General features: G+C 31.5%; 1 protein-coding gene across 12 annotated transcripts; it reads left to right on the top strand.

Annotated features, from left to right (window-relative positions):
• The first annotated feature begins 279 nt into the window (after positions 1-279).
• LOC132755716 (ras association domain-containing protein 10-like) lies at positions 280-27,947 on the top strand. Of its 12 annotated transcripts, none has more exons than XM_060746620.1 (2): positions 280-811; positions 26,087-27,947. In XM_060746620.1, exons 1-2 carry the CDS (start codon positions 683-685, stop codon positions 27,710-27,712), a joined length of 1,755 nt encoding a protein of 584 aa, XP_060602603.1. In that variant the 5' UTR covers positions 280-682; the 3' UTR covers positions 27,713-27,947. The 12 variants fall into 12 exon arrangements, with proteins under 12 accessions (XP_060602603.1, XP_060602608.1, XP_060602615.1 ...); XM_060746625.1 differs by lacking the exon at positions 280-811 and adding an exon at positions 6,773-7,004; XM_060746632.1 differs by lacking the exon at positions 280-811 and adding an exon at positions 7,918-8,058.

Here is a 27,947-nt window from a genome sequence, read left to right as displayed (position 1 = left end):
AACTATTTGAACAAGGTTGAAAATATTACGAGAGTCAATTTATTTGTTATTAGTATTACAAACGTTACTATCCGACAACTAAACACTTTAAACATTTTGAATAACTTTGTTTGCTTCTTCTGAGGTCACCGTCTATGGTGTAATATTTCTTAGCTATAAACGCGTTTCCAAACCCTTAAGGGATCAGAACTTCGATTTTTGATCGATCGAGTGATACGTCTTTTTTCACACAGGAGTAAGTTATCAAGAACTGAAAGGCGAGGGCGCCATTTGACATGTGAACAGGACTGTTTGATTGATTCGATAAAATTTGTGACATTACTTGTGTTTTGTAAATAAAAAATCTATTCATATAAATATTAATGACTATTGTTTTGTTAAAGGAAAGCGAAACCTGTCAAATGCATTATCGGACGACCGGAACATGGTTTACATCGTATGTAACATGTCTTTAAACATAGCTCGTTGTTTCCGACGGACCATTTCTATTTTCACACAAAATTTAATATATTTGGAGACATGACTTTGTGAACTTTTGATCTTTTTGATGTGGATTTTGATTTTATCTAGCGCTTGGAAACTGTTCTATAAATCACAATAAAATTTGGGATAGTGAACGTATAAATTGGATATATATTGACATCGAGAGATTTGGTTTTATGAAGATTGTGTTTAAGAGTTGATGATGGGAGCCAGTAAGCAACAAATTGATATAGAGGGGGATTATGTGGTGTTGTGCGAGGAAGGGTTACAGTTTAGCACGTGCTCGGATCCGGAGAAACCGCCCATTAAACCCAGGAACCGACGGAAGGTATGTATGTCGTAACGGTTATAACTTTATAGTTTTAATCCTTATTATGCAAAATATATTTGTTACTTTACACTTAATGAGGTTCAAGTGGCATGAACAATAAGTTTGTCTCTTACAAAAATACGATTTTCTTGTATTTCAAGCATAGAACAATGATAATTGTAATAAAAATCCATTTAGAAAATCAAATCATTCTTGTGACGTCTTATCTCCATAACCCACCCTACTCCCCCACCCCAGATTCAAAGCAAACGGTTTATATGTATTGTTATCTTTGGTGTAAGATCTAGCTGATGCACATTTTGGTACCAGAATTACTAGAATCATTGTGTTGACATTTAATTTTGTGCATGTGTCTGATTATAAATAGCATTCTTTCTCCTTTATCAACCTGTTCAAAGGACCCTGCGGAATCTATTTTATACATTTTATTAAATGTAGCAGTACATACGTATCATATTTGTTAAGCAAGTTAGAAGGGTCGCATCTAACATTTAGTTAGTTTCGAACATGAAAATAAATTTTTGTGATGCATTTTAAAAGTTTTTGAAGAGTACAAATGTATATATGTTATAAGAAAAAACTTTAAAAAAATGATAAAAAAAATGTCTATGTTTCAAGAGCGCATGCGTTCGACATTGATACTTAATTAATGAACGAAAAGTTTCTACCTTTAAGTCAGAATATATGACAACTTGTTGGTTAATAGATGCATATGGTTGCATTTTTGTGGTCTTATTTTCAATCAATGTTATAGATTTTCAAATTTTGAAGAAATTAGAAGAATTTTTCGAATACTTAACTGTCAAAATTGTTTTAATCATGACAAGTTAATTACATATACCATTCTTTTAATAACTTTATAAAGTATCTTTCATTTTCAAACTTTAATTTCTGGCTCTATTAAGAATTTTCTTAAGAAAACTGTCTATTATTTTCAATATTTTGTTTTTACTCAATATTTTCCTGGTCGTAATTCAATACATGTCATTGTTACATACTGGTTAATTTTCTTCTAACACAAAAACCCTTTGAAGTCAATTATCAGAAAAATCATAATCAATTATATGGTTTATTTAAGTTATGACTTTAAAACATGACAAATTGATTTAATGAGTTTCTTGTTTTTCTGAAGTCTGAGCTTGCTTTGACTTTGTGCTATTGTACATTTTATGAATTAAGATTATGGGCCATTGTTAGAAAAGTCAACGTGCTCTCTTTTTGTAAATCTTTACATATCGGTTTAAAAATTGCTCTTTGTTAATATTTTCATGTAATTTCTCGTTCTGTATGAGTCATCATCAACTTATTGCAGTATATCATTTAAATCAAGCATCCTTGTTCCGTCCCTCGGCGTCCTTCAGTAAGTCCGTCCGTCTGTCACAAATCCTTCTCAACGTTTTATGGTCATGGCAAACGAAAGAACAATAGTGGGGTAAAAGAAATAATGGATTCTGCTTTTTTTATTCATTCAGTTTTTATTATTGGGCAATTTGAAAGTATTGTTTGGAACTAATGAGCAAACATAAATACCCAGATAAGGACAATATGTCTTTATTCTCGCATGATAAAAGATTTAATATCAAATTTTGAAGCTTTTGATCAAAGAATATGAGTTTTTTGAGCTGCAAACGTGCGACAAGATTTTTTTTTATGTTGCAAAATGCATGTTGCAATAACAACAATAAAATTTGATATATTGGCTATAAATCGTTACAAGTTATGAGTACGTCAAAATAAGCAATAGTTTCACGGTTCATTTATCACTATTTCTACTTTTCAACTCCTTTGAAGTGTTTTACAGTGATAAAGCAAATTTATTTAACATATGTTATCTTTTGTCGGATAATATAAACCTTTTATAAGTTGTGATAATATTTTGACTTGAGTGTAATAGTTTTCACATTTCATTTTTATCGGCAAAAAGTTCAGCTTTGATTTTCTTGCTCTAATTGTAAAGTTAATTGATGGTCTGGAATCAAATATTGACTTTGTACGGGTGGTGTCTAAAAAGCCCAAAAAAGATTATGAAAGAAAATACTGTATGATAAATAAAACTGAATAATTGAAGAGGTGTATCTGAACTATGGCCTCAATGAAGTTATACTTAATTCATATCCGTAAAGTTATACGGAGCACTTGTGGAAATTCTATGGTTCTAAATATTAAATATAAAAAATAGGGCGATACAAATGAAATTTTAGGTAATCGTTAACGCATTTGGTCGGTTAATGTATATTAACTTTTGAATAATCTGTTTTAATTTAAGGTTATACCGTCGTGTTTTAGTGTTATAAATGAGCTTTTTTTGCGTGTTTTTTTTTTTTTTTTTTTTTTTTTTTTTTTTTTTCCGTTCTTTTTTCATATCAAACTGTCTTTATTAAAGGAAAACGTGATTACTGAAATTTGAATTTATTGTTAGCAATTCGTGGCATGATGTGTATCAATAAAATACACGCCTAAATCAATGAAAAAGATGCATTTAAACGTATTGATCTTTCATGAAAAATATTTTATTAATATTAATAAAAAAAGTTTATACTTTATTAGTTAAATATATTCTAACTGACCAGCGGACACTATATATGGTAGTCTATGCGATGTCACGGACAGGCACGTGAAGGCCTGGCTCTTTGTTGTTCTCATTAAGTTGTTGAACGAATAAGCTCATTGACTTCTAACAACTTGCCCCTTACGTCCCATGTGAGGAAGCTATCCAGCTACCTTACAGAACGTCGGTGGTTCTAATCAATGCACAGAAGGACAACTCAGGTTTTCCTCCATCAGTAAAGCTAGAAAGTCGCCATATGACCTATACTGTGTTTGTGCGACGTTAATCCCAACCCCAAAAAATCATATATATGTACTAGTAAAGCATTATAACTGTCAAGTAATAAGGATTGGGGATATGTCGTTCATTTAAAGAATTTTAACTTAATGTACTTTAAACTAAAATAGCCAAAAACAAGTATTTTAACGTCGTGTAAAAATAGATGAAAGAAAAAAGTAGCAGCCATTGTAAAGGATTTTTTTACATTCTTGAAATTCATAAAATTTAGTCGTCAAAATAACATCAGTCATTTTGTTTTGTTTTTCGACAAAAATATTGAGAGTAATTGAATGTGTAATGCCCGTAATTGTGTTTTGAACCGCCACGGAAAAAATGTCATGGCCACACACCACTAAATATTTCTACCTCATAAAATATGTATAAAAATAGTTGGCACGAGCCAAACGTAATAACAGTCTGTCATTACATATAATGACTAGTAAAAATTTATGTTCTATTTGTCACCAGTCAGCTAAATTTAAAGGTAGCAAAACAAATTTACATCGACAGTTGATATTTTGCAATTTTCTCAACAATCGAACCTTACAAATCATTCACTAAATACGGTTTGTTTTGCAAGCTCATATATGATGTATCACCATCTTAGAAGGCATAAAGCAATTCAATTATATATTTTCTATATGTACCCGTATGTGATAAAAATGGACGCACAAATCGGATCAACTCGGCTATTATTCAAAATAGCCATATAAAGGGCCGAGAAGATGCGAATGTGGTCGCAGTGGAGCGCGCTCACACCATATTTTTTATGGTTTTCACAGATGTGAGGCACGACAGATCTTGACGACCATAAAGTTTATAGGAATTTTTATACAGTTTGATATTTCAGATTTTCACATAAACTTGTTTACTTAAATGCGGTAATGGTTCTTGAACAATCCTGTTAGCGGTGACTTGTAAGTCAATTTGTTTGTTTTATTTGAGACATTAATGGTGTAAGAATGACCATTACAAGATATACTAAAGAGGAGTGTTTATATTAGTTGTCGACATCGATTTACTTATACTGTTTCCATTGTAACTATAGTAACTCGATACATATACTCTATATCTACCCCATGCAGATTCAGGTCACTACCTAAGGAAAAACTTAAAAAAGCAAGAGCTGTCGGTTAGATAGCGTGCTCGACTATTTTCAGTGATAATAGTAAAACAAGAGCCTAGATAGTGTAGATCTGTTAAGTTCAAAAAGGGTCACAATTCTGTCAAAATCCATATCAGAGTTATGCGCCTTGAACAGTGATCACATATTACGCTCTCAAACAAGTGTGGGAAGTTTCAATCCATTCCCTTCAGTCGTTTTGGAGATACTAACGTGCACGCAAAAACTTAGCCAAAGTGTCACACCGACTTTGGGATGAGCCTTTACTCCAAATAGTCGAAATGACAACATAAACATTGGTAACATGTAAAATGTGATTATCATCCCAATAGTACACTATCTTTGCCTTTATATCTTTATATTTAACTCCATATTTCTGGTAACACATCATATCCCGTTAGGAATAATCTCTAAAGTTTACTTCGTACAAATGAATACACGTTTCTTAATGTTCTAAAATTTTGCAAATAAACATACATGATTGTAATATTATAATACATGTGCATGTGCTCTCTAATTATTAAATACATTGTATTGTATGTATTATAAGTGTCTTATAATTAGCCTGATGTAATCTCAAAGTGATGACAAACGCTGTCACATTTACGTTAAAAGTCGTAAAATCTTATAATAACGGAGAATACAAGGTTACGTATTAGAAAACAAGTTAAATAGCCTGTATAAGGTAACTGATCTTATCTTTGACATTTACAATTAAACGTGTTCATGTTGTTAAAATTCTCTTACTTGGATCATAGCCGTGTTTAGCCCCGCTTTATGTTCCTTAAGTGAAATTTAAAGAGAGTTTTATGTTGTTTTGTAACGTAATGGTCAATTTTAAACTCGTAATTGGCCCAGCGATTCTTTACCAATCACCACCAAGTCGGCTATGAATAAAATAGGCGTAATGTGTCACCTCTGTTAAACTTTCTAGTTTTATTTTTAAAGCAGAAATATTGCCACTATCTTGATTAAACTGTTCATTACTTTTTCTTTGATGTGTGTTTTAGATTAGCGTTGCCAAAAGGTCAAGGTCAACAGTTTCAAATCTCTTGACCGTCTGTAATAAGTAATATCAGAGTCAAGTGTATCATGGCTTTTAATGAATTTATCTTTTCTCCATATATTTCTACTATATATTAGCCTTTGCCCTGCTGAAACCGGAAACGATAAGCCTTTGTCGCCAGTATAGAGCCAGGCTTGCCTACATGTCCATACAGTATGTCCAGGCTCTTTACTGCTGGTTGCTCAATTTTTCCTAAACTGTTATTGAAATCCCTTAAAATCGAATTTTCAAAGAAGGAGTCCAAAACCATTTCACAAATTCAGCAGGTTAAGGGTTAGTAATCTAATTGGTACCGGAAGTAATCCGTAACGGTATCATTCGGTCGTCTGGTTTAACTTGCAATCCTATGAATACTTCACAGACACCCTAATCATGATAATAGTGTTGCGGTGTGTCATAAACATTTGCAATACATGTATCAGTAAAATTATATGCCGTTATATTTTGTTTTTGTCATAACAATCGAAACTCATTATCTCGAAGTCGCCGGGACCATAAAAAATCGAGATAACGAAATGTCGAGATAAACGCATAAACCATAATGAAGTTTTAATAGATGAAACAGAAACTATTTTGTACTTTAATAATATGGCATTAACCCAAACTTAACATTAAATTCTCACAATATAATTTAAAATCGCTACCGCTTTTTTGTAATACAAACAAATAAATAACAGCAAAATAATAACGGCAACAAACTCTAGGTCATTTACATTATTTTTTCATTTAAATTTCTTAACACATTATGTGCTGTCCTTAAAAAACGAGAACAGGAGGTTCAATTTAATTCAATTAATTACCTGCTTAAGTTGAAATTTAAATATTTGCTTTTGAATGTTTGGTTTTCGACAATAAATCTTTCAGCTATTTATAGAATTACGTTTTTCAAGTTCTGTTCAAATGTGTTCGACGATAAGTCAAAATTTAAACATCTATGAATATAGAAACTACGACCTAATACGGGCAATGAAAATATTTGGATTAAATCAATTAAGATTTGTATAGCTATTCAAATATCAGATCAAATTTTAGGACCATATGGACGTGAGAATTGTTACATCAGTACTATGATATGGCACGATAATTTGTTTAATGTGAACTTTAAAGTGTTGTGGAATGTGTTAATAGTCAACAAAATTACATAATAAGTTTTGGAAAGTACGTCAAAGATTCTGTAAGTATACTAAGTAATTAACAATAATTCAAGTACTGTCAATAATTATTTTAGTAACGTTAATTTGATGGCTCAATCCTTGTTTCTATCTAATTGTTACATCGTTATTAACAGTTGTGTGTCTTTTTTGACGATATAAATTTAAAAGGTGTAGCATTAACCTGGATATTAAATGCGGAATTAAAACTGGCATGATATCAAATATGAACTGTTGTTTAATTTTTCATGAAGTATGATATGAAATATGATAAAAAAAATTATTAAATGTAAAGTTTACTTGTGGGCATTTGTTTGTTATTGTTGTTGTTGTTGTTGCTGCTGCTGCTGCTGCTGCTGCTGCTGCTGATGCTGCTGCTGCTGTTGTTGTTGTTTTGTTAACAGGAATAATGCAAAACAATCGAATATGTGAGATTAGTGAGACTGTACCAGTTAACAACAACAACAGCAACAGCAATCCCATTACTCTCACGTATTCTGTTGTTGTTTATTAAAACCATTCAAACATTACCAAAGAATGGCAAAAATAATACGAAATGATGCTTATGCACGTGACCTTATTTGTTTGTTTTACAGAGTAGGAATTACAATTCATGGTTTCAAAAGTGTAATATGACTTATATCTCACTGATATATTTTAATATCTCACCGAAACCATGTTCAAAGATATAAGGCATCATAAATTGTGTTTAAAATATACGAAAGTTACAAAAATATATGAGTTGAACTTAAAATACTTAGGATAGTTATGAAATATGTTATAAAAGAGTAAATTTTGTTATTTTAAGATATTGTAAGCATGGAATAGTTCAATATATAAACAGGATAAAAAGAAACAACATATTTGTATATATGACTAAAATGAGGTATAAAATTGTTGTTGTTTTCTTCTGTATGGAATGTTACACAATGGAATGTTATGGAATGCTACACAATATAAATATGCTGAGGTTTGAAGGAATAAAATTTAACCTGCAAACAGTGATAAGAAATATAAAGTATGCTTGTATAGTTCCTTTAAATATACATCGAGGAGGATATCAAAATCTTAGATAAGGTAATAAAAATATCGTACAAAAAATCTCGATTGACTGAACTACGGAAAGACCCCCAGCATGTGCGAGTATCTACCACTGATTTATGGTATTTACCTCTTTATTGAACTAAGAGTGCAAAACATATAAACATTTTTTGTTGAGGAAAAATGAACATAAAACAGACGTTCTTAATAATCATTATGCTACCTGTTGAATTTCATATCTAGTCACTGATTCCTGGAAACACAGACCCACACGTGAAATATGTTTTTTTTCTGTATAACACCTTCAACTGTAAAACGGAAAACCTAAAATCAACTTATTCGTTATATTTTGCTTCCTTGTAGTTTTTTTTTCTTCTGATTTTCGGCATTTTTCACAACATTTGGAATCTTGCAATTAATCTTTCAATAAATTTGAATTTTTATCAAGAATACTTTTTGTTAATATGACATTAGTTCCGATTGATTAAATGAATTCATATTTATGACAGTTTTAGTGAGTGTGGAATTCACAAAAAAAATCAACAAGCATACCCATTCAAAGTTTATAACTGGACATAAGATAATCTGACTTTCAAAGGTCCTGCAAATGGTTTAAATCATTATACACAATAAGAAAACTAAAAAAAAAAGAAACTAAAGATAAAAAAACTTCATCATACAAATAAAATTCCAATACAATGTTTTTAGATCATTTTTACACAGTCATTCAAACATACATAACAATAATGATGTGTGAAATTTACAGTTCGCCAAAGAAGAACCCGCAGAAAATTCACAGTTTACAGTATTATCACCGTATCACAGTATTGTCTACATGGTACAAGTTATGGTGATACATTCACAGACATTTTCTGTCTGTTTGTCTGTCAGAGGTGCCAAAATAATGTCAGCAGTTAATGTTGGTTCCGGGGAATTTATATCAGTCGTTTCTATTGTATATATTACGGATAGATAGCAAGTATAAAAGATTATCGGAACATATCAGAATCTTATCAGAGTCATACATGTAGAAAAACGCCGCGGTAATATTCAAACAGGTGTTGGAATCTATTCTTTAATCATCTAAAATAAAGGAAGCCGAAATATACGGAATTTATTTCAGAAAAAAAAGTTTAATTCATTATCAATTATCATTGATATTAGATACACAGGTCCTTCTGAATAAGGAAATTACTTTAAGATACTTTAAGACAGTTAAATTATTCATTTTATCGTAATTTTGAAGCGTTTAGCTAAAGAATGGAATGTTATAAATGTTTGGGAATAAAGAGACCATAGTTCTACAAACACGAAGGACATTTTCACGTCTAACTGTTACTTTCGTAATTACATGGATTATTGAAAATTAAACAAAACTCGCGGTGCCACGAGTCGGAAAACTAAATTTATCAAAAGAGGCAAATGCATATTTGAAATAAATGGCCCCTGACGAAAGGGCCGGCGTTTTCTTAATCGGTTTGATAGTTTGTAAATTAGTCATGACTTTTAAACCCTTTAATAGTTTAAAATCAGCGTTGAAAATTGGATAAAGGCAACTCCAGGGTCATATTTGCGGTCTTGCTACATGAGTCAATGTATAGAGATTTTTTTTATTCATTTAAAGTATCGATGACGGACAATCAAATATAAGTTCGGAATAATTCATAGTTGAATAGATCTCGGATAGTTCAATAAATGTCCACGACTGTGGAAAATTAGGTTTAAACTTGAGCGCGGAGTGTAAAACGAATCGTACATGAATCATGTGGCGCTATATTTATGACTTTATTTATTACAATTAAACCATTCTGAACAGCTTGTTAGTAATTGTTGATAAGAGAACGTTAGTATGTGTAGAAATAACGGACATTGAGGACATAATACATGGAAATTTTATCCTATTTTATTCTTCCTTATTCTGTTCTATAACCGGAATATAATTATTTATTTCACAGAAAGGTGAGTGAAGTGGTCTAGTTTTATAAAATATAGTTTTCTTATTATATCTAAGAGCTGTTTTTAATTAATGAATCACCGTGTAATATAAAGATTCGTCTTTACTTTTTTGTAACCACTGTGGTTTAACAAATCAGTTGAATTACTTAATTAGCAGTTATATATTAATTCGTAATGAGTATTTTGTGCATTTAACACTTGAACATTTACACTTAACAAATAATACCACTTGAAATCAATAGCTGATGCTCTTCTTCATACAGGTTTTGTGATTAATTAGGTAATATATAATACATACTTTACATTCAATTAAATATTTATTACTTTTGGGCTAAATTATGTATAAGCACGGCTTTAATTACCGCCATGATATTAGAGAGTATCAATAGAGATTAAAACAGAAATTTAAGAATAATAATTTTTATATTTCATCATATTTTGATATAAAATGAACGTTTTAACTATTGTCAAACATTTTCTACAAAACTTAACAAAAGAACGCATGTTTTATTATATAAAATATTGCCTGTCGAGATGTCTTTGTGTGCTAGAAAGTCATAAAATATTGATACTGTCATCTGTCGTGACATGATAAATCAATTACTTAATCATTGTTTATCAACTCCGTGTCGTTCATACCTTATTACTTCAGTTTATCACTAACAATAAAGGAGATAGGAGTTCATATTTGAGCCGCGTCACGACAAAACCAACATAATGGGTTTGCGCCAGACCAGCCTGCGCATCCGCGCAGTCTGATCAGGATCCATTCTGTTCGCTTGCAAACCCTATTACAAGTAGAGAAACTGATAGCGAACAGCATGGATCCTGATCAGAATGCGCGGATGCGCAGGCTGGTCTGAATCCATGCTGGTCGCAAACCCATTATGTTGGTTTTGTCGTGACGCGGCTCATTTATGTTTACACAAACTTTATTGTTCTAGTTTTGAATTGTTCTATACACACTCGCCGTCTTTGAGGGACCTGCCGGTATGCTTTAACTAAAGATTAACAACTTACTGTGAAAATTCCGACGCTTAGATAGATGAAAGAATACCGACTCAATGATATAAAATCGTTTGAAATTTATTTTATTGACTCCATTGCCAAGTGTTATTGACACAGAAGTTAGCCTTGTTTTTTTCTGGTTTTCTATTTACGCGTGTACCTGTCCTTTGTCTTTCAATGTTTTATTTCTAAAATATAAATCTATCAATAGATACGATATACTGCACTTATATTTTGTTTATGTTCTAATCAGACTAGTTTATTTGAGGGTTGGCTCCGAGATTGAAATAAAAAGGTCTAGATGATTAAACTATGATTATGTGTATAAAAGATATAATATTTCTTATCAGAAGTCTATGTTTTTAACGTTGAAAACATAGCAGTTTTTCCAGAAATGAGCTTTTCCGTATTTTATATCAATTCATGTTCTTTTTGACACCATATAACACTGTGGCAATGTCGTTTTTACCCTAGATCACACCTGTCTTTAACGACCAGATTTTAGGACTAGACAATTAGACGTTTAATTGCAGGTAATCTCTCAGGAAAGGGTGTTATATACTGTAATGAGATGGTGGTCTCTATCACCCGGTTTGTCATATATGGCTTTCGAACTGAGAAAATTCCTTCATTTGTCACCCCTATTTTGTGAAATAGCTATCGGATCTTTGGCGTCTATGATTTCTGTTTGGTTTTGAACATCTCTTGAACAAGATTCAATAAGAAAATTATTATGATACTGGAATAGCCACAATTGAATAATTATTATAACCATTATTGAGAATGTATTAAAAAAAACTCCTTGATACAATAATTCATCTTAACAAACTATCTATTACTTAACTATCTATCTATGTTATTTCTTGAGAGGTGGTCGTAATGACAAGTATCAACGTATGTTAACAAATTTCATCCGGCCTCACTTGCAATGAAACAACACTTTTTACTGGGACACAAAGGACCGTTATAGATGTAATGATACAGTTTATTGTTGTCATAAAGTTTTTATCAACTTCTGAATGTTAGATATACGTAGATGACTAATGTATATCTATGTTGCAAAGAAAAAAATGAACAAAAAATCAGCGTTACAATTTCATTATACTTGATCTTGTTTTGTGATATTTAAGTAAATTATTCGTAAGCACATATATACAGATATTTGACAAAGAAATAGATTTAACATCGCTTAGCTATTAAGGATAGAAAATCTACCGAAAACCGCAGATTTGTGAAGATGAGGATATAAAAACCGCACAGTTTTGAATGAATGAATTTAACAAGTATTTAACCATGGTAACGCTGCAATAGAAAATTAATTACCGACACATCTAAACATGTCAACTTTACAAAAGGATTCACTAAGAGTTTTTTTTTCTTTATATCTAACCTTAAGTGGCTGTCTGTCAGTGTAAATGTACACAGTGCACGTTTTTCACGTATTTGTTTAATAGGTATACTATTACTTGATATATGAGCGTTATCCCGCAATATTGAAATAAATCCTCATTTAAGAAATTTCTATTTTGAAAACTGACATTAAATTACGCTATCGAGGATTAGTTTGACAGTATTATGTCGGTAGGATTTCCGGTTAAAATAGACCAAATAACTTTATGAAACTGGGTTTTTTTGGTTTATTTTTTGTGTATAAATCATAGTTTGCGTGCGTGCGTGTGTGCGTGCGTTCGCTGCTTTGTGAATGTAATCAAGTAGGAAAAATGGCCTAATATTGTTTCTTTCTTCAGCAAAAAACAATGACATGAGTGTCAATGGGTTCTCTTTCTTTTTTCCCCGTTCAAGTTAAAAGAAAACGGAAGGAAAATACAACCTGATCTTTAAACGTAAACGGGCTAAATTTAACACCAATGCACGCGCTTTCAACTTATATTACCTCAGTACCGTATCACCTTATTGTACCATGTTTGATTAACAGATATATAATGTAGATTATGATCTTTTCTTTTTGCAACAATTTTATCCTTATTATCTATTGTACACATTTCAGATTTTATTACATTTCTAGCTAACGTTTGACGTAAAAACGTAACGTGATTTCAAATGATTTATGACGCAAGGCATCGTTTCCGTGTATGAAAATTATGTTGTTCCTTCTTAAGTTTTATTCTGATTAGCTACAGTTCGATAAAAGAAAAATTCCAATATCTTTATATAGTAAACAAGTGGGAGTCAATTTTTATTGAAATATCATTTAGCCTGTAAAAGATCTAAAGCAAAACCGAAACTTTATCATGCCTCTTTATCAAGTGGGCCTGAATAGAGGGATAAGCCCTGGGACAATTTAAACACTGATATCTCGTGCATAATCCAGCCACAAACATAACCTTCATTTCTCATTACGGCTTTAACATGTCTGTAAAGTTGACAGATATTACACAAAGTTTCACCTTTATATTCAGGATTTTCTTATCGTTGAATGGCTGCTTAAAACTCTTATCTCATATATCTAAACATTTTCCCCCGATTTCAGGCCAATTTAACAAGATAAAAAGGTCTAATTGCTATTTGATTGATCTGTGCCGTAATTCTCAATGAAACATTACTATATCATTTCACTATATCCATTTTTAAGAGTTTCGAGCACTCGAAAATCTGTGAAATATTAATGAATGATATAATTATGATCAAATGTTTTCAATGACAGCAAAAAAGTGTACCTCACAAGAAGGAAAGGGAAGGGTTTTCTTCACAGGAAAATAAAAATAAAATTAATTTATAATTTTAAAATGGACGAAGATATAAATGGTGACCAAACGGAATAATTATGGTGGGACTTTTATGCAGTATTAAGGCTACAGAAATTAAGAGTACATGTAAATAACTCTTTTGAAATATGATTTTTTAAAAAATAACTTGGTATAAATGAATGCAACTTTATTATTTTGTGATTTGAATAAATATTTATATTTGTAATTAAATTTTTGAAAGGTTGTTGTTAACCTCTTTTCATTCTGGGTCAATTTTACGAAGACATTACTCATAAAATTATGCAAGAGTTGATTTTGACGTGACGCGGCTTAAATTTGTTCTAATTTTCCTGTAAAATGTTGGGCAAGTGAAACATATTGCCAAGATATTATGCTAACCATTTCCTTAATTATTTCCTTTCTTCTGTAGAATATACCCACATTATCCAATACAGCCTTCCCATAATTAGACCTAATAGTGCTTCAAAAAGATTCCAGGTCGATTACAAGTTAATTAGGACTTTGTAACATGCGCATTTATTTCGTTCACTAGGCAAGCGTTCATGTGACAAAGATGCACTTCCGGTGATTATTGATCTTTTCCTTAGAACGCTGTAATTTTAAACTTAAACAACATATCAACTTATTTTAATCGAATTTAACGCAAACGATGATTGTATTTGGTTTAATTGCATCAAATTATATAATAGCTGTGACAATTTTACAATTGGTGAAATGAAACTAGGACATATTTTATATCTTTCTTTTCAAAACAAAGTGATAATCACATTTTTTTTTTTGGAAAAAAATCAGTGGAGGTAAAGATATCAGTACGTATAAAAAAAGTTGCATTATTTTGATTGATGACTAAATCTGCTAGCGCAAGTACCCTCTCTATCTCGACAGCGAACATTTCATTGATAAAAAACAGCATGCTGCTCGACATTGGAATTCAAATTAGAGTTGATTTTTTTTTGTATTCACAAAGATTTTTTGGCGTTAACGCAACGCAACTTTACTGAATGGTTAAAAACAGGTGAACAAATCTGAAAATCATTCATACATTTTCCGCTTTTAACATATTTCTAGAGATCAGCCTTGCGAGCTTAAATGTTGCTTTGTTATTTCCCCAGCAACAATACGGAAATAAATCAATAAAAGTTTTTTTATTGTTTTGTGGGTCATTGTCCACTCAGAGTCTGCTTTATCGCGTTGAAATGTTTTATAAACTGACAAGATACATTTGGTGATGACAAATTGCTAATGATTTTAGCTATTTTAGTCGATCAAACTCCCTAGGGGTACTTCAACCAGTCAACCTTTTTTACCATTTGCTTATCTGACAACCTCTCACTACAAGTATTTTTGAAACGTTTTTGAAATGTTTCAAACGCTGTGTCACCGTTTGTTTAAAAGTGTGTAAAGAGATTGTGGTCAATTTTTACGTGATGACAACTTCGTTTGAAGTCATCTTAAAATCAGAGTGGGCTGATGGGATAATGTTAGGAGTAATTGATACTGAATTATTTATGTGAATACTTCTTTAAAGTGGTCAATCGAACTGAACAGAGTAATTTTAGTTTGGAGTGTGTAGCGTGGAAACGGACTAGCTTCGGACAATCAGTTTGAATAAATTAGTTTACTTTTATTGTGGATTTTACCTTTAGTCGAGTGAGAGACGTTTTCTTATTTGCAAAGTCATTCATGCTGACAATGTACTCTCACAACTGTTAACCTCGTCAGTGTTAAAGAAGTCAATATTTGGATATTTTAGATGATTTGGGAAAAAAATTTATATTGTAAGTAAATAGTCGTGCTTTTTTTAAACTTTAATTTAATGTTCTTTGAGAACACTTTAAATTAAGAGTACAATATCTTTTTGAAAGAGTATATTGTTATTCAGCTAGCTTAGAATTTCTTGATTAGGGTCCTGTGTTTGCTTGTTGTTGTTTTGTTGGGTTTTTTTGTTGTTGTTTTTTGTTGTTTTCTTTTGTTGCTGTTTTTGTTTCCTTTTTCCAAGGACGAAAATGTAATGATTTCAAATATTTTACAAATGTATTATTTATTTAAATGAACTTTTACTAAAATATCAAGTGATCACGACTTTATATTTGTGCCATGCAGTTGGTATGCATTGTAAATTTAAAAAATAAAAAATTAAAAAAAAAACTTCTTCGACAAATTAACATACACCAGTAGGTCGGGTCGGACAGGTGTAAACTTTAATTCGATATAACTTTGTAACAATTATAAGATGTTAATCTGTACAATAACACCGTCTGCAGTGACCCGTATGTGATTGTATACAACCAGATATTGTAATATGATATATGACATCCCTGTCAAAGTAATTGTTAAATTGAACCAATTGTTCCCCGCAGATTTTCTGCTTCACCCGGCATTACAATTGTCGTTTGGTTTCGAGCATTTTAAAAACCATTGACTGATGTGCATCTCAAGTGCACGTGTTTGTATCTATTTGAATTGTATCAAGATCTAGACGAATTTATTCCGAATGAATTATTTCCTGTAGTTCAAAATACCTTAAGGTTTGTTTAAGATTATTTCAATTTCAAAGTCTGTTAATTCGATATCTAGAAAAGGAGATAAGTACACCCAAAGAAATAGGTCAGGATCGTAAAATTTTAATGAATTGACATTGAATCTAAAAAGTAAAGAAAAAAAACTGATGTAGGTAAATCTGACATAGTATTATTTACAGACCAAATTATATGCTTATGTAATTAGAGCTAACATTTGTTAATTGTACTCCTGTGCGTGTTATAGATATAGATGGCACTCTCAGCATCAACACTCACGAGCTCTTGGCCGTGCCAGCCGATATCTTATCCACGTGAATATCGTGCAGTAAACGATACAAATGCTCAATATTTCGTCTAGTACTAGTATCCGTCTAATAAACCCAATTCTACGAATATATGATAAAGATATAATACATCATGCTGTGTTTAATTCATCAATAATGAATGCAATGTTTATATCTTGTCATTAACTTAATGGTATGGGAACAATTGGTATAATATAACTTTTCAGTATGCGAGTTAGGATCTTTATTTACCAATTATACAAATATAACATAAAGAGTTGAAATGTTCGGGGCGTACATTGTTGTTTGCTACAGGTGTATTCTTTCATTATTTATACTCAAATCTTAGATCAATTTTGGAATCGGTTCAAATTTAGGTTCAGTTAATTCGCGCTATCAAAGCGTATGTGTTTTTTTTCTTTCGACAGGGTTTCATTACATTCAACATTGAAACCAGAAAACGAACTTATCTTCATCATTTGATTAAACACGGCTTACCATCTCATTTGCATAAAGACGGCTAGATAAAAGAAAGGAAAAGCGTATTAACTATACGTTTAACTTTGATATGCTTTGTTTGTACGAGGTACATTTTAGATAATAAAACATTGCATATCTATCCGTGTAAAACGTTGCACAAGGACTTGTATAAAGTTTCGCTTTAAAAACTTGACTCCATCCGCAAAAAAGGTGAAAACCGTTTTTTTTATATCAGAAATGTATTAACTTAAATGTTTTGTATAACTTAAATATTCTCCAGTTTCTTGAGATATTTATTTATTTTTTAAGTTTCTATGCATGATATTTTTCAAAACTGTAAGAACTCATTGTATTGCAAATTGTATAGACCTAATGCGAATAAATATTAGGCCACATTTAGATCTTATCAGATAAAATGAGTTAATGTATAAATATATAATGCTCAACTAAGTCAGACATACCTAATTATTTTGTTCAACAGTTTTTTTGTTCAAACTAAAACCAGCTAATGCATTATATTCGGAATTTTATCGCACGTACATATCGTGCATGCACGGCTAATCCGTAAAAAAAGTTATAACTGATTATTGATAATAAGAACTAATCTTGGATATGATTAAAACAAAGGATAATTGACGTTGTGCGCGGTAAGCGGTTTACTAGAGTAGTAAGATTGCTATCTTAAGGTCTTTAACATTGTGGCTGTATTGGACTAAGATCATATTTTGATAAGATTGTAAATTGGGAAAAGCCCTTAACAGGTCGATCTTTGTGTAACGAACTTTAGTTAGTTTAGTTAAGTTGTTTATACATACATGGTGTCAAAAGTTTGCTTTAAAAAATCGGTTCAATTTTGTATCAGCTTTTGAACACAGGACGAACTTCTTGGATGGTTGATAGTGTATAAAAATAAATATAAATATGTGTTAAGAAAATTGTTGTTACATCTGGAGATAGTTTACTGATGATAAGATACAAAAATTGAACGAGATAAAAAAAAAGGTAAATTTTTTTTTTATTTAGACAAATACGAGCGTGTTAAAGTAATAGTGCAATTTTGATATTGTCGCTATATTGTAATATCTACCTAAAATTACTAACTGGCCAATCAAATTGAAGATTTCTTTTAAAGTTGCGACAGCGTATTTTCATAGGTTTGCATCATGGTTGTCTAAGTTTGGAAGACGAGACGCAGCTATTTTAAACATTATGATTTTAACTCAATATTATTTCTTCAATATTTATGTTTCTCTACAAAATAACTCAGATTACTTTTAGGGTTATGGTTAGAGGGCTATGGGTTTGGGTTAGGATTTTAAAACCTGGATTTTGCCGCAGATATATTGTAAAAGTGCTCCAGTTGGAATAATCAGGAACACAAATTTATTCAGTAACGTTAGAAAAGCAAATTAGAACACATGTTGGAATTTCATACCAATAGCAAGGTTCAAAGAATAAATTTTGAACAGATTGTAAGATTTTTATTGCTAACTCCAGCGTTAAAAACATTTAAGAAAATTTTTTAGTTTTAAGAAATTTTGGAAATTGATTATTTTTTATCATCATTAAGGCATGCGACTAATTGATGGATATAGATATTCGGACAATTCGGACAATTTCCCTAACTCATATATTACATTATGTCTGATTTTTTTTCATGTTAGTTGAATGATATGTATCGATATATTTAAAGGCAAAAAGGCATGTATTCTGTGCATGTCGGGGATTATAAAACGGCTTAAAAATCACTCCTTATCTGTGTACACATCAAAATATATATACCTACTTCGGAGATTAATCTTTTAAGATTATCTTAAGAAGATTAAATGCTACTTAACGTATAATCTTTGTTTTTAATCTTTTACTATATAGAGCAAGGTGACATTCAAATTTTAGTGAGTTTTTTTTCTTTAAAATTTGATTTAACATGCATTATGCTAAATATAACAAAATAATCTAAAGTCTGTAACTGTCGTATTTCTTAAATGGGCTGATCCAGCTCCCATTTTAGGAACTGTCCGTCATCAATTTTGGGGTTATTTATATGAATTAAGTCAGTAGAGCCTGGTCAGACTGCATGTGTTTGCAGACTGGCCTGGCCATATACTGGTGGCAAAGGCTTATCAATTTTGCAAAGAAAAATATCATGTGATCCATTAAAAAATTTAAAAAAATCAATTTTCAATATGTCAATTTCATATATCTTCATATGCTAGCCTGAAGAATACCACGCTGTCTTCAAGTTTAATTTATTATTAATATTGAAATTGATCATGTCAATTTCTAATGTCGTTTCCAGACACAGCAGATATTGCATGTCGCCAGTTATTCCATGATGTAGCAGATAATTCAAGACAAATGAAACTATAAATAAAGTACTAGTATAAAAAAAGTTAAAACAACAATGTTATGTTACGATATTGAAGATCTGAAGCGCTCCAAATGTTAATTACTCCACATTTGAGGCAAGTATTTGTCCGGTTCGCTGTTTTTATCACCGAAGTGATCTTTTTTTCCCGTCCGTTTGTTGATCTTTACATCAGCTGTTTCAAAGAAAAAAAAACTGTCAGAGTATAATTTTCAAAGAAATCATTTCTTATCAATAAACAGTAAGGTTATAAAATAGAGAATGTGGAAAACAGGATGCTGATGAAAATGTTGATACAGATTCGCACTTTTGATGTTTTAAGTGTTAATGAAAAAAATAAGAATGAATAAAAAATGAAGATGTTTTGATTCTTTTACCAGGTAGTTTTCTCAGTTTGAAATGTGGCTAGAAATGGAAATTTCGATATTCTTAAATAGAACATTTGGTTTTAATCTTAAACTTTAATCTTTAATACCATGGGTTGTGTGAGAGAAGAAGTGAGTGCTTTAGAAGAAGCTAATTGACGGCACTTTAATTGTTCGTGCTTGCTCTATATTTTACATGCTGATAAAAATCTTCTTGTGGTAGAACAAACTAACACACTTGGTTACAATTTTATGAGTCAGATTTTTGTTAATTAAATGATAGAAACGGATCAATCGCGTGACAGATGAAGAACATGAAACATATGACCATGGCGTGAATAACCTGGGTGAAAAATCGCTCGAATGTGATCATGAATATTTAATAAGAACATGTCACTTTCACTTCCATAGATGCCACACATAAAACTGAGTTGCATTGTTTCGGTCTCGCTTCATAAAGCGTAAAGACAGCATTTCCGTGGTTCATATATGCGTGCGTCTGTGAGATACAGTATATCAAAACAACTCAAAGAGAAAGGGAGGGGGGGGGGGGTAATAATGTTTCCGGAATTGCTCTTTGAGAACGCGTCGATGAAAAAGAAATACAAATTACAATATATTGATGTCAGAATGTTGTAACATGTGTTTATTTACTCCAACAGTGTAGTATTTGTAGTCAGTGGGTTGCCAGTGCTTTTAGCTGGTGATTGTTTTCTAAATACATTTGGATAAATTGTGTCTTTATGAATGGTATTGATAGGTATTTTTTTTATAGAAAATCCAGGTACGTGACAAAATCCATTATTTATAGAGCGTTGTAGATATGAAATACAAATTACACAATATTTGTTTAAAGCAGGGACTCAGTGATTGTGGCTGCTGTTATTTATTGCTTGCTTGTTTTTTAATGTAAAAACTAGTAAATCTAAATATAACGTTTGTATAATCAGCTAACAGGCTATCCATGCTTTTTAAAGGCCCATTATACTTCAGAAATGTTTCTATTTTCATTTCTCAAAATCTTTTTATTTGACGTGATTCTAAAGAGCTATTCATTCGGCCAATTACCTGAACCATCTTTTTCTTGTGTTTCTTTTTGGCAATTATTACAGTTATAGTGATTTAGTATTTTGTATAGAAGTCAAAATACTAATTTGTTTACATTTTGGTATTTTAATAATAAGTTGTTTCACATTTAGCGCTACTTTCTTCGGGTAATAAGTGTCTTGCATGCTCTAAAACTGTAATTGAAACGAAATAAAATTCATGTTTTCCCTGTTTACATATTCGTTAATGAGGCATAATGTGCCTTTAATCATCATTATACTGTATTATGTAAATCCACCTAGTTTCAGGTCGTCTGCTGAATGGGAGGCCTGCGTTATTTCACAGAGCATTCAAACGTTAACAATTTCTGTAATACCCTGATTTACATAAACTATTTTATTCAGTAATGTAACTTAATCCAATGCACGCATCTCATCTATTTTTTAGACTGCAAGTGTTAACATCCGACACCCTGTTAACAATATACGGTACCTTTCATAATTTTAACTTTTGTCACTTCTGTCTAAGCGTTAGGTTCTCTTCATTCGTTGCGTAATAATCAGAGCTTGTCAGATCTTGATAATTATATCAAAGTTATCTATTTGCACAAAGCTTTGATAAAAAATGTGTACATGTGCATGATGTTGCATAATATTTATCTTTCCAAAACGTATCCTCAGTTAGTTTTTTTTATTATTGTCAATAAGTTACTTATGGGTTACAGTACAAAACTAATTACTTTTGAAATTCCCACCATATTTTGCAATACGGTATTGACGGCTCTTGTAAGAAAAAACCTCTATTACTTTAAAATACCGGCCTATTTTTAGCCAGTATTATGAATTTGAATAAATTAAGTTTTCGTTGATGATAATGTTTGCTTATAACACCAATTTACATCTAAGTTGTATTTCTTCGTGATCGTTTTATAATCTATCGTTTCGCCGCGTAATGTTTGTTTTGCCTTTATAAACTCCATTTTAGAGCTGTTCAAATCTGGCCTATTTCATTTAAAACTTTCTGCCGTGTTTATAGTGGAAATAAAATAGGCATTTATTGAACTTTAACTGTTTCTCACACTTTAGGGAAGAAATGATCTAATTTCGTTACGCAATGTATTCAATGCTAAAGGGATATTCAAAAAGGTCAAAAGTGGAGTGAAGTTTTTTTTAATGCATTTTGAAAAGTATTTATATGTACTTTGACTGCGAGAGAGACTTAAGCAGATTTCATATGCGTGTGAATTTCACGATACAAATAGAATTAAATACTTCAAAAATGTAGAAAAGGATTTATTCGTGTTTGGGAAAATTCTAGATAAATAAATAAGACATTATTCATAGGTAAGTGACTCCAAACATTCAAAACAAATGATTAACACAGATTTAAATATTTGGTTTTACAAACATAATGGAAGAGTATTGAAAGTAACTTGTATAATATTACAAATTAAAATTAAGGAAACAAACGGAGTAAACCGTTACGAACGCTAAAAATATTTCTTTATATGTTAATTGAATTCTGTTATTGAACCCTTACCATGATAGAAGTTTTATATCTTTTTATATCTTTTAACCAAAAAATAGGGAAACTTACAAAATAAGTACTCACTGAATAGCGAACAGTGCCAACAATGATCAGACTGCATGGATGTGACAGCTGAGCTTGGTCTGCACTGACTGCACGGGTAGATTCAATTACAACCGACAGGGTAAAGGTTAAAGACGAAAATATCATACTTTGGCAATCTATAGTTATTATGTGTTGCACGTAAATCTTGTATTAAAGTAATTGAATATAACACGTTAACCGTCGGAGATAGCAGCTGCATTTCTAACATTGTATATAAACAAGTTGCCCCGGATATACTTTTCGCTTGGTATGAAATATAAAGGTATTTTTACTGATTCTATTTAATAACATTACAGCACATGCTTTCTAGCATGGATTTTACGTACAACATAAGCTCTTCTGCTCTCGTAAAAAACGCATGTCAGTGTAGCAAAATACACAGGTAGGCAATTGAGAAATCGCTTTTCTATGAAAAAAATGTTTAAAACATACGGCGAAGATGACTTTCCAGGCATTTTAAGTTAATCACCAGGTAAACTTCATCTGTGTAATATATCATCTGGAACTTTATATTAGTGCTGCTTGCATCACTGGTGTGTCTAATGTTGATAGTGTTGACGTAACAACAACAACAACAGAAATACTTCAAAACTGGAAAAAATGAATGTGAATAACATCATAAAAATAGCATGTTTTTTTTTCTAGACACATATCTATTTACATTTATATTAAAAAGAAAAGAATGTATACATAACGTTTCAAATGCTCTCAGAATATATATTTACGTTTTCTAACATCATAAGAACAATATTCTTTATTTCTTCAATAATTGATATGTAAGACGATGTACATTTTGATGTTAATGTGTAATTTTTTATGATCATGTTGTTTTGATATGAAAGTTTGATTAATTTGGAAAAAAATGTACATGTATATAAAATAACGCTATTACTACAAGTAGTTGAATGCACTGTGACGAAAATACACCTAAAGTAGTAATAATTTGAGGTCAAAATAGAACAAACGTGGAATGAACTCTTAAATAAACCAATTATCATTCAATCTTAAATTACCCTAATTAATATTAAGACAAATGAGATAATTTATGAGATAATTTATCTATTATTATCAACGGAGATAATCAATGATCTGATTAGAGCTGTCTATATTATACCGGTGATCGCGTGAGAATACAACATTCGTTACAATAGCAAAACAAGCTCTAAATTGTCTCCTTGTGTGGAGACCTGAATAAATTGTGCATACAAATATAATGCTTTGCTTTATTTAATTGTCTCTTTGCATTAATTCAAAGCTTCTTTAAAGGTCAGTATTTCCAAAGCGCGCGAACTATTTCGCGTAAGAATTTGTTGCAATTAGTTATTCCTATTGTTGCCTTACCGCGCATTACGGGAATTCATAATGGCGTCCCAAAGTGTACATTTTTCATGCATATGCACACTTTTGCTTTGAGCTTTCATAAAATATTCAAATGTTTGCGTCTGCCAGAATGATTTTCATGTCTTTATGTATCCAATTATTTCCGGTACATGCATTTAATAATCAATTAAAACGGGCACAATACATTAAACAAATTAAAAGTAGGTGCAAAGAAATTCATTGCTTATGGACATTGTTCGTTATGGAAATAATACAAGCCTACGGAACATCAAACGAGGAAGAAGAAAGTAAAATAAAAAGGGAAAAAATTTTGATCTTTGGTCACTGTAAAATCTTCGCTTGACATTTGATTTATACATCATAGAAGGGCTGTATGACTAAATAAATAAATGGTCAACTTGAAAAGATTAAAATATTTGCATGCTAGAGTGTGTCTAAGGATTTATGTCAGTTGGAATTTCAAAGTTTTGTTTTAATCTCCTAAATGTCAAAACATCATTGAACAAGTTTTTCACTTTGTACGTACCATGTTTTCAATAAAATTTCTTGTCTTAAAGATATGACAAAATGTCTATGATGTAAAAGATACTAAGAGCATGTTTCAGTGTTCTGTAACCCAGTATGAAATTCAGATATTTAACGATTATAATCAGTAATGAAATCGTTTCTAATCTGTAGAAGTTGTTGTTAGGTTGTTTTTGTCACTTTGTGCCTGTATTTTATGATATTTTCACGCTGGAACGTATCTAATTCTTTAGCGTGCTTGTATGAATTATCTTTTTCCCATTTACGAGTCCATTTTGCTTCCCACAATTCATAAAACCGGAAACAGCATGTCTTCGGATTGAAAGAATGGCGAAATACGATAGCGGCTTTATAAAAATACGACCAAAGGTTGTTATATTAACAATAAAGGCCATGTGAGGTCTGTGATAAAATGTCAATTGTAGCGTACAATAGATGGTTAATGGAATTTATGTTTATTGACAATGGTTTGCTTTAATATAGGTCTTTGATTGTCCTCCTGTAAGGAAAATCTGACTAACCGATCTATCGCAATGGTCATTACATGTATCGACATGTATAACTGAGAATATAAACAATACATTCATTTATAATTATAATTTATAATAAAGTTCATTAGTTTAAACCCAGTATACAATTAAAATTTTAACATCAAACATATTGATGATTTTATTTAAAGGATATAGTATATGTTACCTAAAAAGTATGTTACCTAAAAAGTATGAATATATTTATTTTTCACCCAAAAGCGAATATTTTCTTTTCGCTACATAACAGTTAAATTCATATAGAACTTAAGTTGAAGCTTTTATCACTTGGAATCAAACAAGTTTTAGCTAGATAGTGAAGATTCCTCGATAAAGTTGGATTTTAGTTATTTAAGTAAACATCTGGCGGGGTTTTTTGTATGTGTGTTCGGAGGAGGAAAATAAATAGATTGCTTTGAATATCTGAAGTGAATATCATTTTAATGCTTACGTGTTGAAGGAAAAATTTTTATCTCTCACAGAGATTGATATTTCTGATGTACGCACCACTTACGTAAAAGCAAATCGCTTATCAAGAAGAAAAAACTCTCTCTCTCCCCACTCCCCACCACACACCGATTATTATCGGCGTTTTATTGGAATTGTTTATCTTCATTGATGATTGCCTATCGGAGAGAATTAGGCCCTCTATCTATCTTTATCATAATTATGTTACAGAGAAAATATTGCCTCTGAGAGTGCGTTCTTTCTTAACTTTCAACTTTGGATTTTTGCTAAAAGGTGAAACATGAAGGAATTTTACCAGTACTGGATTTTATTTTCGTGTATTAGGGAAATATTGCGACCTTCGTTAGCATTGCAGTTTATCATAATTTGAAGTAGTCATTACAATTTTTATTATCATATTTACGTCAAATTATACATGAAAAATAGGACTTTGAGATACTCAACTACAAGATTTATCTAACCTAATTGTCAGGTGAATGGCCCTTGGTTTAAAATCTTCAAAGATAGCGTTTGTATATATTCCTTGATAGTTAACATATACTTGATTAAACAGTTTCGTATTTTAATTTTTGGAACTTAGCACAACTGAAAATACGACACAAGTTTAGTAAGACAGTTTTAGTAAGCAGTAAGTTGGTATAGGTTGGACATGAAAATTGCGTCTTAGTAAGCAGTAAGTTAGTAAAGGTTGGGACTTAGTAAGAAGTAAGTTATGAATTGTTGGACATGAACATTGCGTCTTAAGTGTTTCATGTTGATTTCATGGACTTTAATATATTTCGTCTTCATTTTATTTAATTTTATATTTTCAGATGGCGTCAGAAAATCCAGTAGCTGAGATTGAAATTCCCATTTGGGTGAAAGGAACGCAAAAATGGGTGACAGGCCTCACAAAGCGAACCACGTGCGATGACGTCATTTACGCTCTCATGTACCAAGAGGGGCTACATGAACATGTTAATACGTCGGCGTACGCCATATTTGAAAAATGGCGGGAAGTCGAACGTCCATTGCAAGGACGAACTAAAATAGTGAAAGTGTGGCGAACTTGGGGCGCTGAGCAAAGTAATGTACATTTATCTATGCGCAGAATGGACGAACTAGAATACAGTGGTGAATTTTCTTTAACACGTCGTAAAAAGAGATCTCGTCATAAATTACGTGAACGAGAACGTGACCGAGACCGTGAACGCGAGAGAGAACGACGTCCACGTGAACATCGTCATCATCATCATTATTGTCAAAATGCGTCTGACAGACTCAGATCTATGGAGACGCTTGTAAAACTAGTCATTTCACAAGAACGTAAATTGAAAGATATGATTGAACATGAGGACGATACTGACAAACTGATTGACAGGTATGAGTCAAGACTACATTCAAAAAGATTAAAACAAAATGGTGATGAATATGTAAAAGATGTTTATTTAGACGGTCAGTATGAGGATACTATGGACGAATTCTTTTCGAACGCTAATATAGACGAGTTAGAAACCTACGTTAGTTATTGTGATAAGATACTCGAAATGGAAGATCAAATCAAAAATGAGCACTCAAAGATCGAGGACTTAGCTTATCAAATTCAAACTTGTGCAAACGAAAACAATACGTCTGAACCTGCAGCGGAAAATAATCAGGAAGATATTACAAAAGTTCAAGTGGATTTAAACCGTGCTGTTTCGTGTGCAATAATGCAACAATACAAATTTCAGGATTTACAAAGAGAACTTCAGTTTTACGACGAAAAGCTTACAGACAGGGAAGAGATTTATAAACGTCTCCAGTCTGAACTTTCTGAACTAGAAGATAGTCATTTGAAATCAAATGAGTCTTTAGATAGTGCTGCTAGTGTTAATAGTTCTGATAGTGCAGGATCGAACGGTATCCTTTCGAATAACCCTTTACCACTACCTGAACGAACAAACCGTGTTCAAAACCAATCTAATAACTCACTTCCGCCTCCAATTCCAGAAAGAACTCGACCGAAATCGGAACTAGAAAATCGAAACTACCCACCTCATTTAAATAATCAACAATCAAAAGAAACTAACCAGACAAGGGAACATGTTCCTGAAAGAAAACCAATTTTAAAAACAAGTACCTCTGATAATAGAAATGGTTTTAATTTACCGTATAAACAAACACATAGTGGTGAAACTAAAGTTAGATTTAAAACAGATTGCTTAGTTGACAAGTACAGTTGGGAGGAGTCTAGTCTTTCAGAAGGAATCAGTATTGACCAATCAGATTGCTCGGACTCGAAAGACCTTTTTGATTATGTTTCTAGGACATCTGACTATTCTCATTTTAAGACAGGTGTTGCGGATAAACCATACCTAACTGTGAAAGTGGAAGACAATGATTCTAACTCGGATACTGGCCTTAGTTCAATGCACAGTGATGACTCGGCGGTGTATCATTTAGAAACATTAGTGTGATATAAATCGAGCTGATTTAGATATTCGGTTCAAGTATGTACCTCAGCGGTAATCGGTTAGAAATATTTGTAGAACGAAGACGAAAGTGGGATATAAGTATTATGTCTATCTCGCAGGATAAATTGTTAAAATCAGTAAAAAAGAACGTTAACTACTTTTCTAACAAACAAAACACACGCATTTTTTGTCTATTTCGCGGAAGTAATTTATTCTGCGTCACGCTAAGAAATGGACA

This window comes from Ruditapes philippinarum, unplaced genomic scaffold, assembly GCF_026571515.1.
Source record: "Ruditapes philippinarum isolate M1 unplaced genomic scaffold, ASM2657151v2 ctg97_1_1_1_1, whole genome shotgun sequence".
In the NCBI taxonomy this organism is placed as follows: domain Eukaryota; kingdom Metazoa; phylum Mollusca; class Bivalvia; order Venerida; family Veneridae; genus Ruditapes; species Ruditapes philippinarum.
This window is presented reverse-complemented; position numbering and strand designations above follow the sequence as displayed.

Excerpts from the sequence above, each read along its gene's own strand:
- LOC132755716 (XM_060746620.1), top strand. The coding sequence starts at position 683 with ATGATGGGAGCCAGTAAGCAACAAATTGATATAGAGGGGGATTATGTG. Across the intron at positions 812-26,086 it reads AACCCAGGAACCGACGGAAG|ATGGCGTCAGAAAATCCAGT; the intron begins GTATGTATGTCG and ends TTATATTTTCAG.